We start from the raw sequence: 13,602 nt of genomic DNA on the forward strand, positions 1-13,602 counted from the left end.
GCCATCAGCAGTCCTGTGGCCATGGGCTCCTTCACTCTGGATTAATAAGGTGTTCTACAATTATGCTTGGGATATTTGAGTTTCTGCCTCCAACGTACACCACCGTGAGTCACTGGGCTCAAGGAGAGTTTAAGGTAAACGTCCAGTCAAGTCCTGTGATCTTGCAAAGCAGAAAAAGTTTCCATGGTCATCAATGAAAAACTGTTAGAGCAGGCAAGGCTCCCAGAGTTAGCAACCACCTCAAACTCTCCTTACTCACAGTTCCTCAGGATTGATTCGTGACTCACTGTGCCATTTTGTGAGTGCCCTGGAAGCTGGACCATCTGACTTATTCCCTCTTCCCTCATCCCACACAGATTGAAGGTTTACGATTAATAAGATGAAAACAATCCTGCTTTAGGTATAAGCAAGGGAGAATGCAACGTTATATATGAAGGATAGACTCTAAAAGTTTAATTAAAGGTATTCATTGTCTCTTCCCTCCCAAAAGGGGTAAACATTGATGAGATTTTAAATCTTCCCATAGCAACTTAATTATGTTTTCCTTCCCTTTCCTCTGCAGTACAAGCCAAACAGAGTTGATCAGAGGCGGCGAGTGCACACCAATTTATCTATCTTGGTGTTCACTGCTACTGTAATTACTGTACTTTCAACAAATTTAAATTTTCTGTGCATCAAAAGAGAAAGTATAAAGGACACCTACAGGCGGTGATTTAAATAAGAATGGCCTCCATAGGCTTATATATTTGAATGCTTACTCATCAGGGAGTGTTTGAAAGGATTAAAAGGATTGGGAGCTGTGGCCTAGTTGAAATAGGTGTGGACTTGCTGAAGGAAGTGTGTTGCAGGGGATGGGCTTTGATGGTTCAAAAAGCCCATGCCAGATCCAGTGTCTTCCTGCTTACAGATCAGGATGAAGCTTTCAGCCACTTGTCCAGCACCATATTTTGCCTGACATGCTCCTTGCCTTGATAAGTGGATTCAACCTCTGAAACCCTAAGCAAGCTCTCAACTAAATGCTTTCTTTTATACGAGTTGCCTTTCTGGTGGTATCTCTTCACAGCAACAGAACAAGAACAAGACACTATAGAAGTGGAGAAGATGCTTGCAAATCACGTGTCTAATAGGGAGTTCATATCCTTAACACACAAAGAGTGTCTACAGCTCAACCCACACAAAAATCGACCCACTTTTCAGTAGGCAAAGGGCTTGTTTTCTTAAAGAAAATATGCAAACAGCTAGCAAGCACGTGACAAATGTTCAGCATCCGGCACCAGCAGAGATATGCAAATCAGAACTCAGTGAGATTGGAAACTGTATGAACCAACCAAACGAAACCCGAAAGCTGAAAGAAACCCGAAAACCTGTTACAAATAAATGGCACAGAGAAGTCTGTGTGCTTGCACTTCTGGTAGAACAGTTTTCAAAAACAGTATGGGACTTTCAAGTTTTTAAAGAAAGCCACCGCATCATACTTAGGAGCGTATCTCCATGTTCGTAAACGCAAGGACAAAAAGGTTTGCCATTACTCACTCTAGCCAAGAAGCAGAAGCAATCTGAATGACCACCGGTGAACAGAGTCATAAGCAAACTGTGGCACGTACATAGAGTAGGTTAGCATTTGGCCTTAAAAGAGAAATAACCCATTGGTGCAGTGTATGAATGCCAAGTGTAGAAGGGGAAAATGCAAAAGAAAAAAAAAATCAAAGCAAGTGATTCCATTTACATATTTAAAGGCTTTGATGGTTATCAGAAGGCAGACATCAGAGGGGAAGAAGAGAGGTGTTGCTTAGCACAATGTTTGAATTTGCAGGATGGAAAAGCTCTACAGAAATGTGAGTAAAGCGTACACTTCCAAAGGATTATGATAGTCACTGTGATCTTAATCACTATATTTAAGATTTTCATCGAAAGCCACTTTACTTTCTTCGTGAAGAAAAAAAAAAAATGAACCCTCCCTGCTGAATTAGAACTTAGAAACACTGCGGAAGTCACACTCGTGGATAAGCACTGCAGACCCTCAAAGCTGTGTAATTGTTCTCCTCCAATCCCCGACCAACCTTGCAGTAAGTCAATTTCTCTGCTGTTTCCGCTGCTAAATATCCCGAGGCCCTGTGCCTTCCGCCCCTGTAGAGCTCTGCCGAGGAGATGAAGCAGGCCCTCGAACGTCACTCCTCGGGGTTCATACAGCACCGCCACCACTCCTGCCTTGACGCTATCCAGCACCATCTAGGAGAGAACGTCAGCAGCAGGCGTGTGAGCTTTAGGACGAGACGGCATGCAATACGCTATCACTGCTAAAGAATTTCCAGGAATCACAGAGGGAAGGAGCTGAACTTCTCCACCAGTGTCTTCATTTTTCTCTAATTATCAGGAAAATAGGGAGTTCGTTTACAACTCCATCGTAGGAAAAATAGTTCTAATGAGTTTCATTATTTTCTCCCAAATCTCTTAATCTTTATAGCACCATACAGATATATACACAACTCATAAAAATAATAAAATTTAAGTGATACCATTTTGCAACGGCCTTCTTAAGGAGATTTAAAAATCTTCTATATATGTGTGTATATATAATTTAATTATAACTTCAGTTCATTTTATTTATTTTTATGTTTTGGGACAGAGTCTCACTATACAGTCCTAGCTTATTGATACAGTCCTCTCCTTCTGCCTCAGCTTCGTAAATGCTTGGATTACAGCTAAACACTCTCATACACAGCTATAATTATATTTTTTGAGTACATTTTAATAAAATGATAAAGTAGTACTTCTAACCCGCTTTTGAAAACTATTGGTCAGATATTATTAAAGTTCTTGATAATTCTGGAAGATCCTTAAATATTTTCAACCATCCTACTGACTGGTTTTTTTTTTTTTTTTATTAAGTGCAACAAATTCAATTCAGTGGGCGCAGTTTGACACCGATGGCATGCCCAGCGATTTGACCCCTCGTGGGCTTTCAAAGTAAGTTTGATTGCTTTCCTCGTTATTGCTCCCGATTTCCAAAACCGTACAGGGCCTGTAAGCGTTCACTAGGTCAGATGATTTTTCTTTCAAGAGAGGAGTCATTTTCACACGCACGTGGCAGCCAAAAGATTCTGCCCGTGTAGCTGAAACACGGTAAGGCGTGGCCCCCTCGCCCAGTGGTACCTCATATGCGGGAATCCGAGATGATATTAGGATGACGTGTAGTGGCGACTCACAGGAAGAGCTGTCATCGGTTCTGCCGAGCTCGGGGTGGCTTTTCTTTAGTAATGAAAGGTAGGAGTGACTGCCAGAGATGTTGCTTCTGTAGGGCACAAGAGGGGGCGTGAAGTCCTAAAGTTCTGCTAACGTGACTTTTGATAGGTGCCAATGTCCCCTGAACGCCTCCAAACAGCAGAAGACCACTGTTCTTAGACAATCCTAGCAGGCGGAGGAAGAACAACAAACAGGGGTCCCAGGCCCCATTGGTCTCTGTGCTTCCGAAAGAGGAACTCAGGAAAAGCTTCTTGGCACTCACAGCCTTTAATGGGCAATTAAGCGCTGTGATACATCTAAGGGTTCAAACCTACATTTAAAGGGGGTAGCCATGTAATTCCTAATTCACTTCTGGCCCTTAGGGGGTTCCTGAGTAATGTCGCAATGCTCTCCTCAGCTCCATCCCCATGTGGCCAAGGACAAAAGATGCCCTATGCGGGGTTGAGGATTTAGCTCAGTGGTAGAGCACTTGCCTAGCAAGCGCAAGGCCCTGGGTTCAGTCCCCAGCTCCAGAAAAAAAAAAAAAAAAAAAAAAAAGATGCCCCTATGCTTCTTAAAGTTCTCTGTGTGCCTTCCACAAGTACAACACAGTCCCACACTCGCAAATGTTTGGACACAGATCTGCGTGTGGTGTCAATGGTGACGCTGAAGGAGTGTTAGAATGTGGAGATTTAGGTCCCGGTGTTTTTATTATGACAGGTGAGTTATATCACCTGTCTAGACTTTAGTGTCTTCCTCTGAAGGGCAAGTGTAGATTTCAAAGGGAAAACAAAACAAACCTTTCCCCCTTGGTTTCTCATCAGCCACGGAAGCGGTAGAAGTTAACGAACATCAGCTAGGAGAGGTGGGTGGACTTAGAACTGAATCTTGGCACTGTCCTCAAATATTATGACTTGGGTCACGGAGAAGAGCCAGGATATGGTGTTTGGATTTATGAGTATAAATGGGGGTTTTGTTCAGATCTGTATGGATCCTGCTATAATTCGAATCTGGAGTTTTCCTTGAGTATTAAAGGCTTGGTCACCAGTCTATGGTTCTACTAAGAAGTGGAGGGACATTTAGGAGGTGGGCCTAGTGGAAGGAAGTGGGTATGTTCTTAAAAGGAATATGTGGGACCCTAGCCACTTCAGATTTTCCTCTTCAGTTCTTTGGCAGCATCAAGTCTCTTACCATGTGTTTCCGCCATGATATTCTGTGTCACTGCAGGCCCAAGCAATGGAACCAAGTGGTCATGAGGCCATGAGATACACTAAACCTTTCTTCCTTACACGTTTATTTATTCCAGGCATTCATTAGGACAGAGGAGAGATGGCTAACAGACACTACGTGGTCACTTAAACTCTATAAAAATGTAGGGTCACATCATTTTTGCTCAACAGTTTTAGAAAATGTACGGTATCCACAATATAACTTTACATTAGGGTAAGAAATATATTAAATCCGTTTTAAGGGGGCTGGAGAGATGGCTCCACAGTTAAGAGCACTGACTTCTCTTCCAGAGGTCCTGGGTTCAATTCCCAGCAACCACATGGTGGCTCGCAACCATCTGTAATGGGATCTGATGCCCTCTTCTGGTGCGTCTGAAGACAGCTACAGTGTACTCTTATACATAAAGTAAATAAATCAATCTTAAAAACATGTTTTCAACATTACACGTTTTCCTCTTCAGGAAGCACTTAAAGACTGCTATTCTTGAACGTTAAATCATACGTTAAATCATTCATTCTTTCTCTGACATTTCACAGACTATGAACCCCACAATTACTGAAGATCCCTACGTTGGCTACATAATTCTGTACAAAGTTCTTGGTGACACAGGAAGGCCTGAGCCCCCAGTGTGGAGGAGTTTGCTCACCGCTGAGGCAAAGCATCTAAAGATGCCCGAAGAAACTGTCTCTCCAAGGCTTCGCAGAACCCTGTCCTGTCTCTCCACAGCTGAGGGCCGCCGGGCAGGCTTGTACATTTTAGCGACCTGGAGCAGCGTGTTCCAGTCAGCCAAGGGGGTCGAGCTTTGAACAACTCCTCTGAAAAGTGAACAGCAGAAGGCTCCCTGTTTACGTCACACCTTCTGCAACCAGGCTGACAAAGATCAAGGCATCGGGAAGAAAGCCGCACCAGGGCGATATTCCAAATGAAAGTAATTACAGCCACTTGTATACACTCTGAGAGGACTTCTCGTTTGCTCTCTGCACAATTTGCTATCTTGGGTCAATCTACGAAGCTCAGAGAACAGGCAAATTTTCTTGTGGGGGCCAGATGATCAGTCCATACATTCTCATCCCTTCCTGTCCTTGGCTGGAGATAATTTCCCCGGGGGGGCTTTCAATCTTCCCAGGAAAGAGTCTGGGAAAAGAAAAGGCTGAGCTCAAGTCAGTCGACAACATAGTTTAAGAACATGTGCACACTAAAGTCTTCTCTGAACATAGGACCTCATCGGCCCTGTTCTCTTCCTGCTCTTTTCAAAGAAATTGTTCCTCTTCCTCTCATCACCACACTCACCCTCCTTCACCTGCCCCAATTCCTCCATCCTGAATTTACTTCTTCTTGTTCTTGTTGTTGTTTTTGTTGTTGTTTTTGTTGTTGTTGTTGTTTTGGGGGAGTTGCCTGTGTTTGCACTTCCTTCTCTTTTTATGTGTGCGTGGTGGAGGTAGGGGGCTTGGAGAGACCCTAAGTACAAGTGCGTGCACAGATGTGTAGGTCTGAGCACACAATTGGAGGCTAGAGGTTGACTCAGCCACACTGGTTGGCCAGGAAGCTCCCAGGATCCTCCTGTCTCCTCTTCCCTAAAACTGGGATCACCGTGTACGTATGTCCTACCTTATTTTTCCCCACTGTGTGGGCACTGGCAATTTTAACTCAGATCCTCAGGCTAATAGGATAGGAATGTCAGCAACCAAGCCATTTTACAAGATCTCTTCCTTGTCTGTTGCTCTTACAAACCCGGGAGGAAGCAGACAGCTGTGGAGGCCATGTTCAGCCTTAGATGTCTCATCTGAAATCTTTTTTTTCTATTACCAATTAACCGAAAATGCATAATAAAGGGAGAAAGAAGAGCTGGCCTTGAGACAGACAGATGAGGAGCCCAACAGGCTCGCCTATACGGGTATCTGTATATAAACCCATTTGTTCCGTGTCTGGATACGATAAGAAAGGTTTAAACCCAATGCTACTCACTCTTGCGGAGTGCGATTTTCTCCCAAATGGTTTTTCTCAGGCACTTTTCTCTTTGCCTCTCCTGGAGCTCCTCATCCTCTGTTTTGGGTTCATTCAGTGTTCCGTAAACAGCGGCAGCTTCCCTGGGTGTCAGCCAGTCCAAGCTGGACACACAAGCTATGTAGTGCTGCTTCCAAGCGCCATACTCGTTCCGTGTTGGCGCATAGGGCAGAAACCACCCGAACCTAGTGCATTTGGGCATCCATAAGCAATCCTTTGGGGAAGAACCAAAGAAAGTGGAGTTCCTAAGAGATAGTTTTCTGACAGTAATAGTTTCAGGCATGCACCCACTATTTTTCTGTTATACTGACATTTCTAGTATTGTTGACTTAATGTCTAAACTTCAGTCTGAAAAAAAGTATGAAATACATTGTATTCCATATGAAGAATGTTCTTGGTGAATATATATTGCATTCTGTATAAATTAATATGTGTATAAATTTATACATGCCATCTTAAGACACTGAGCCAACATTCCCATAGGAGTCTGTTACTTTAACTCTAGTTTATGAGCATTCAGGTATAGGAGTTTACTTCAGACCAACCCTCCCACAGAGAAGAATTTTTATTGAATTCATATTATATTGCCAAACCACACCACTTTTGACATATTAAAAATAGTGAATTTCATGTGGTTCATTGAAATCACAATTTAGACAAACTATGAAAAACAATTAAGTTAGGCACAGTGGTGTGAACTCACACACCTGTAGTCCCAGATCCTAGGTGTGTGGGGTAGGAAGTACACTGTGAGCGCAGGAGTTCTAGGGCAGACTGGGAAATATAGCAAGACCATAAAAAACAGACTGTGTGTGTGTATGTGCGTATGTGCATGTGTGTGTATGTGTGTGTGCATGTGTGTATATGTGTATGAATGTGTATGTGTGTATGTGTGTGTATGTGTGTATGTGTGTGTATGTGTGTATGTGTGTGTATGTGTGCATGTATATGTATGTATGTGTGTATGTATGTGTGTATATGTATGTATGTGTGCGTGCATATGTATGTATGTGTGCGTGCATATGTATGTATGTGTGTGTATGTGTGTATGTGTGTACGTATGTGTGTGTATATGTATGTATGTGTGTACGTATGTGTGTGTATATGTATGTATGTGTGTATGTGTATGTGTTTTATGTGTGTGTATGTGTGTGTATGTGTGCGTGTATATGTATGTATGTATGTGTGTGTATGTGTGTGTATGTGTGCGTGTATATGTATGTGTGTGTGTGTGTGTGTGTGTGTGTAGGTATGAGAACAGGCAAGTATGTGCCAATGGATGCCAGAGAACAACTTTGGGAGTTGGCCTTTGCCTTCCACCATGTTTGAAACAAGGCCTCTCCTGTTGTTGACCACAGCAGGCTGGCCGGCCCATAAGTGTCCAGGAGTTTTCTTGTCTCCCTTCCCATCTTGCTTAGGGGTACACACAGGGACCATTGATGTATGCTGCCATGTTCAGCTTTCCACAGGCCGTGGGTTCAAACACAGGTACTCACTCGTGCCGCAAGCACCTTTGCCCACTGAGCCAGTTTCTTCCCAGCCCTCCATTCTGTCCCCCAAGGGGCACTTAACTATGGTTGAGGCTCCCTCCACTATTGCTTCAGGGAAGAGAGCCACCCTGAGTGACCCACTGCAGATTACTTTGTGTCCCATTACTAGGAAGCAAGAGAAGTAGGAGGGGAAACCTGCTCCGTTAGGAACTTCCAGGGCCAGCTGACTTGAGCAGCTGCACACAAGTCCTTTGGATTCAGAAAGGAAAAGATGTAAAGAGAAATGCAGCGCGGTAACACTGTCGAGAAATCCACTCTGGCCACCTGCTTCCTTTCCGAAAGCCAGTCTTGGATGAACCTACAAGGAAAGGCACAGAAACATAGTTCTTAATACTGCCATCTAATGGTAACTGGAGATCCTGTAAAGACACCAGTCATTGTTATTTTCCAATGTTCTGCTATAAAATAATTAAATCAGGGGCTTGTAAGTTGTAGTATGCCTCCCTAACCTAAGCATATATACATATACATATATATATATATATATATATATATATATATATATATGCACTCATATGTGTACCTGAAGAGGCTAGAAGAGGGTATCAAATCTCCTGGAACTGGAGCTACAGAGGTAGTGAGCCATCGGTGGGTGCTGGGAATCAAACACAGATCCTCTGGAAAATTAGCCAGTGCTCTTAACCTCTGAGCTATCTCTCTACCAGCAGTTCTCATACCCGTGGGCTATGACTCTTTTGGAAAACCCCTATCTCCAAGCATATTTATATTAGTGAAATTATAACTTTGAAGTATCAACAAAAATACTTTATTATTGGGGGTCACCACAACATGAGGGTTCTAATGAGTCACAGCATTAGGAAGGTTGAGAATCACTAGAAGTCTAGCCCCATTTAAATATATATTTTTATTTATGTGTACACATGTGCGTATGCATGTACACACACACACACACACACACACGCACGCATGTGTACAGCTTAACACATGACTGTTCTCTTTATATGTTGGTGATAAAATGTAAAATGTTACAGTGCTGGCCACCAGTAGGCAATAGTCTTTGAGTTCCTACCGCTGGAGTAGGAAGGGTTGGAAACAATCCAGGCAGCAGAACCTCCAGTTTTCCCCTGGGATTCTGTCATCACTACCAACCCCAGTGGAATCTCAGACATCTGTGACAAGCTTAGGTGTTTGGAAAGTTAAAGTTTTGCTCATCAAGAACCTATCACAACACATTTTGAGGTCCTTGGCACTGCAGGACTTTCTCCCACTGCTAAGTGGTCACTACTACCTAATTTTATGGGGCCCCAGTGGACACAGACAAGCTCATCAGCAGAAAGGTCATGATACTAAACAAGCCTCATCCTGCAATGGGTCTTCTCTGAGTTAAAATTCTAAGAGGGTGGCTTGAACCTCTGCATGTTTCATAGAAATGGGAACGGAATTCCTATCAAGAAAAGACCATAGCATCTTGCTGAACATCGGTGACACCAAGAGGTAGTCTTGACCACTGCTTTACCAAAACCGATGGCTCGATCCAGAGCCTCACCTACAAGTCCCCAGATGTAAAACAGGAAGGTTCCCTGATGAAAATCATCCAGCACTGGGAGTGGCAGTTCCCTTCAGCATAATAAAGAACTGTTGCTAATCCACCTGGTCTATATCATCCTGGGACACGGCCATGTTTTAAAGCAAGCGCTTCCTTTGGAAATGTTGAGGAACATCTCTGTGGAAACCAGCTAGCTTTATGCCCCGCAGCAGAATCACAACAGTGAATTTTCCATAAGCCACCAGAATATCTGACAAGAACTTCTTCCAATTCACAAACAACAAGCCGTCATTTGCCAGACAGCAGTGGCATGCGCCTTTACGCAAGCACTCAGAAGTAGATCTCTATGAGTTTGAGGCTAGCCTGGTCTACAAAGCTAGTTACAGTACAGCCAGGGCTACACAGAGAAACCCAGTCTTGGGGCAGGGACAGGGAGGCCCTCATTATCCATGAAGCCACACGGATCATAGATTTTTACCAAGCTTAAGTAAAGCTCTTCTGTGTCTTTGGTTATTTAAAATTGTAATCATGACTCCCCTTCAAATGCTAAAGCTGCTATTGGCATCCAGGCATCAGTTCAGCGTAGAGTGTACACGTCTTTATTTTCTCCATGCTCATTCTTATGAAAAGAACTGTTATGCTTTCACTCTTCTTTTTCATGCTCCGTTTGACCTTGAGATAGACATCTGCCATTACTCTTGAGGAGTTACTATAAGCACCTTATGACTATCCTTCTTCCTCCCCCGTGCTCCTTCATGAAATTGCTGTACAATGCCATCCTCCGAGTTCCCAAGGATTTCACAGACCCAGAGAAGGGCATCCGGGTCATCCTAGAGGGACAACGGCAGCACATAACTGATGCCCAAGGAATGGAAGTAGACAGGGTTGAAGAAGGGTTCAAAGAAGTCAAGTTTCTACTAAAGATGTGGGCGGACCTCACCACAGAAGCCTTCTATGACTTCTCAGTGTTCTGCATTTCTCTCCCCACTTGGCCAGCTGTATGAGATCTCGTTGATTCTTCAGCTGAGAACAAACATACAAAACCTAGTGCAGCTAGGATTACATGAAGGAGTCTCAAGTTCCAGGGGCTGGACTGAGAAGGGGCTGACCCTTCATGATGGACTCTTTCCATGGCTTAGCAGAGAACTCTGTCAGCAGACCCAGCTTAGCTCAATGGAAGAAAGGGGGCTGAGTGCCTAGTATCTTTTTTTTTTTCACTATAATTCTCTGTTCCCCTCTGCCGTGCAATAGATACACATCACATCATCAAATCATGCAGGCCACGCCCCTGCATTTGCACTCCCACAGGACCACACAGCCCATTGCCTAGGCTGTGCTTCGATAGAAGGTAAGATCACTACTGTCACCTCTCTGTTTATGTGCATTTTCTCTGGTGTGGTGAGGGAGGAGGAGGGAGTTGATATGGCAGTGGGAGGAGCACGAGTTGAGGAAAGGGGAGTCAGCGAGAGTGAGAGAGGGTTAAGAGTCTAATGAGAGTGCAATTATGACCACAATATATTCTATTTGTGTATGGAATTGTCAAAAACAAATAAATGGCATCCTATAAAAAAAAGTTTTCCTAATAAACTCTGTTCTACATGAACATTACATGGAACTTGTGTATGTGTGCCCTCTACTCAAGGCAGAAGATAGTTCATGACATACAGAAAGCACTCAATAAATACTTGTTAAATAAACACATTATGGGCGGAAAGTGATAAATGTATATCCTACCCTTTGCAGGGAGAAGTCAGTGTCTGAAGATTTGCATTTGAATTTTTGTGAGAGAGCCCTACATGCTTTGATGGGTTTGCATTTGAGAGAGAGAGAGAGAGAGAGAGAGAGAGAGAGAGAGAGAGAGAGAGAGAGAAAGAGAGAAGCAAGCAAGTTGGCCTCGAGAAAAAGAACCTTCATTTGTTACTTTTGCGGAGGACCAGGGTTCAGGTCCCACATGGCGGCTCACAACCACCCATATAGAACTCCAGTTTCAGGAAATCTGATGTTCCCTCTGACCTCTGAGGGCATCAGGCACACATGAGGTGTATATGATGTGCAGGCAAAACACTCATACCCATAAAATAAATAAAGAGAGAAATCATTTGCAGCTGGACATGGGGGCACAAGCCTGCAGTCCAGCACTCAGGACACTGAGACTTCCTGTTCTCTTCTGCTCAAGAGACTGTGTGTTAACTGTACAAGAATGCATACCAAAACACTGGCCATTTGTCGCCCACACCTGGCAATGTGAGTTTGATCCCTAGAGCCCACATAAAGGTAGAAGAAAGGAACCAACTCCACAAGCTGTCCTATGATCTCCAAACACAGGTTGTGGGACAAGGATATCCCCAACACATAGCTCCGCATATACACAATAGTAATAAACTTATTAAATTCTTTAAACAAATGACCAAAAGCACAGTAATTTGAGGAAACGGGATAGAATCGTGGGCCGGGAATCTGATCGTTTCTGGACCTTGCTGTAGTCACTTCCATCCAATGCATGGCTTCTTGGAGGGTTTTGTGCAATGAACTGGCTTGTTTCTGGTGGGTTTCATGCTCTGCTTTCCAGGTTTCGTGGGCCTATATTTACCACTTTCCACTTTCCGCTGGCACACTTAGGATTTGTGCTACAGATGTGGCTTTGTGTCATCTGACTTATAATCTTAATTGTTTGGGGAGTGATTTGGGGAGTGATTTTACTCTAATCAACTGATAATGGGAGCATAGATTTTTTTAATTGAACTAAAATTCAAAACAAAAGTATATTTGCTTGATTTTTCTTGTGTCTAGACAGTTTTTTATTTTCTTTAAATCTGTGCTACTGAAAGGGACAGACTTCTTTTCCCTTTAAGGTGGTAAGTTCTACACAAGATAACATTCCCTTCCCAGCTAGAGCTGTTGCTACGTTATAAAAATGTGCTTCATTTATCCCTACTTTTAATATCCAGGCCATGCTGTTCTGAACTGTCAATCACTTCTCCTAATTGGCTGACAAGAGGGCATTGGAGAGATTGCCCGATGGGTAGGAATCATGATAGATTCACTCAGCGTGGCGAAGGCTGAGTTAAAGGTGAGGGAGCAAAGTAACTAGCCTGCCCTCCACAAAACCATCAAGAAATGGAAGACACAGGCACATTGAGCCACTGTGCACTGGGAGGGTAGGTCTAGAAGTCGGAAGTCTGGATGCAGTAAGAAACTCTGCACTGGACTCTGGACCACGAAGGAAAATGTAGTGCTCTATCCACAAAGAAAAGACATTGCTAGACCAATAGGGGAATAGCTGGTTAGGTCTGTGGTTGGACAGGAGAACGGAATCCATGCTGGCATGTATTGGACGAACTTTGATTTTTCGTCAGTGTTCCTTGCTAGAAAATACATGCTCAAGGGCTCAGTTTGTAAAGCACTCGCCTTCCAAACACGAGGAACTAAATTAAGTTCTATCACCAGAACCCAACTGTGCCGGTGTCCATGGGTCATCCCAGAGCTGAGAACTGGGTAACGGGAAGATCCCTGGGCCTTGTCAGCTGGCATAGTATACTTGGCAAATCCAGGGTAAAGGGAGACCCTGTCTTCAAAACTAGGTGGATGGTGCCTGAGGAGCAAAACTCAAGATCGTTTCTTGAACTTCACATGTATGTGTCTACACATGTACCTACACCACACACACATGTACACCTGCTCACATACTAATTCGAAAGTAGAAAGAAAATCCACACAGATATCCTGAGGCTTACGAGAAACACATTCACACCTTACTCTCACGTATTAAAGGAAAACAATGCAACCTTGTTACAAAGGTCTACTTCTGAGCTATCGACAACTCAACTTTACTCAAGTGGAGGAATCCCGATGGAAAGGGCAAAGAAACTATCTGTCTTACTCTTGCCACTCTGCTGTTACAAATGATTGAACAGTAATGTTTGTTTTTAAAATGAGAGGCCACTTACTTCCTGATATGTTTTACGTGTACCTGTTTCCTGGCCTTGTTACTACTGTTTGTTATTGGTGTCTATGCATCCTAGTCATACTCAGAGATGAACAGAGCCTTAAATGATTTGCCGTCGTGTCAGCCTGACGGCAGAGTTGTGG

The 13,602-nt window shown here is 43.5% G+C and overlaps 1 protein-coding gene across 12 annotated transcripts in view; it reads right to left on the reverse strand.

Annotated features, from left to right (window-relative positions):
• The window catches only part of Ect2l (epithelial cell transforming 2 like), an 82,596-nt gene that overhangs the window by 36,318 nt on the left and 32,676 nt on the right, over nt 1-13,602 (reverse strand). For 11 of the 12 annotated variants that reach the window (XR_010058839.1, XR_010058838.1, XM_063276203.1 and 8 more), the window contains 5 exons: nt 8,142-8,304; nt 6,418-6,670; nt 5,099-5,267; nt 3,154-3,292; nt 2,061-2,229 (listed from right to left, as the gene is read on the reverse strand). Coding sequence is in view for 10 of the 12 variants with exons in the window: in XM_063276203.1 (XP_063132273.1) it covers nt 2,061-2,229; nt 3,154-3,292; nt 5,099-5,267; nt 6,418-6,670; nt 8,142-8,304 (893 nt within the window). In the remaining 2 variants the exon portion in view is untranslated. Of the gene's footprint in view, nt 1-2,060; nt 2,230-3,153; nt 3,293-5,098; nt 5,268-6,417; nt 6,671-8,141; nt 8,305-13,602 lie in introns of those variants that run through there. The other variant, XM_063276242.1, reaches the window with a different exon arrangement.

This window comes from Rattus norvegicus, chromosome 1 (genome assembly GCF_036323735.1).
Source record: "Rattus norvegicus strain BN/NHsdMcwi chromosome 1, GRCr8, whole genome shotgun sequence".
Taxonomy (NCBI): Eukaryota; Metazoa; Chordata; class Mammalia; order Rodentia; family Muridae; genus Rattus; species Rattus norvegicus.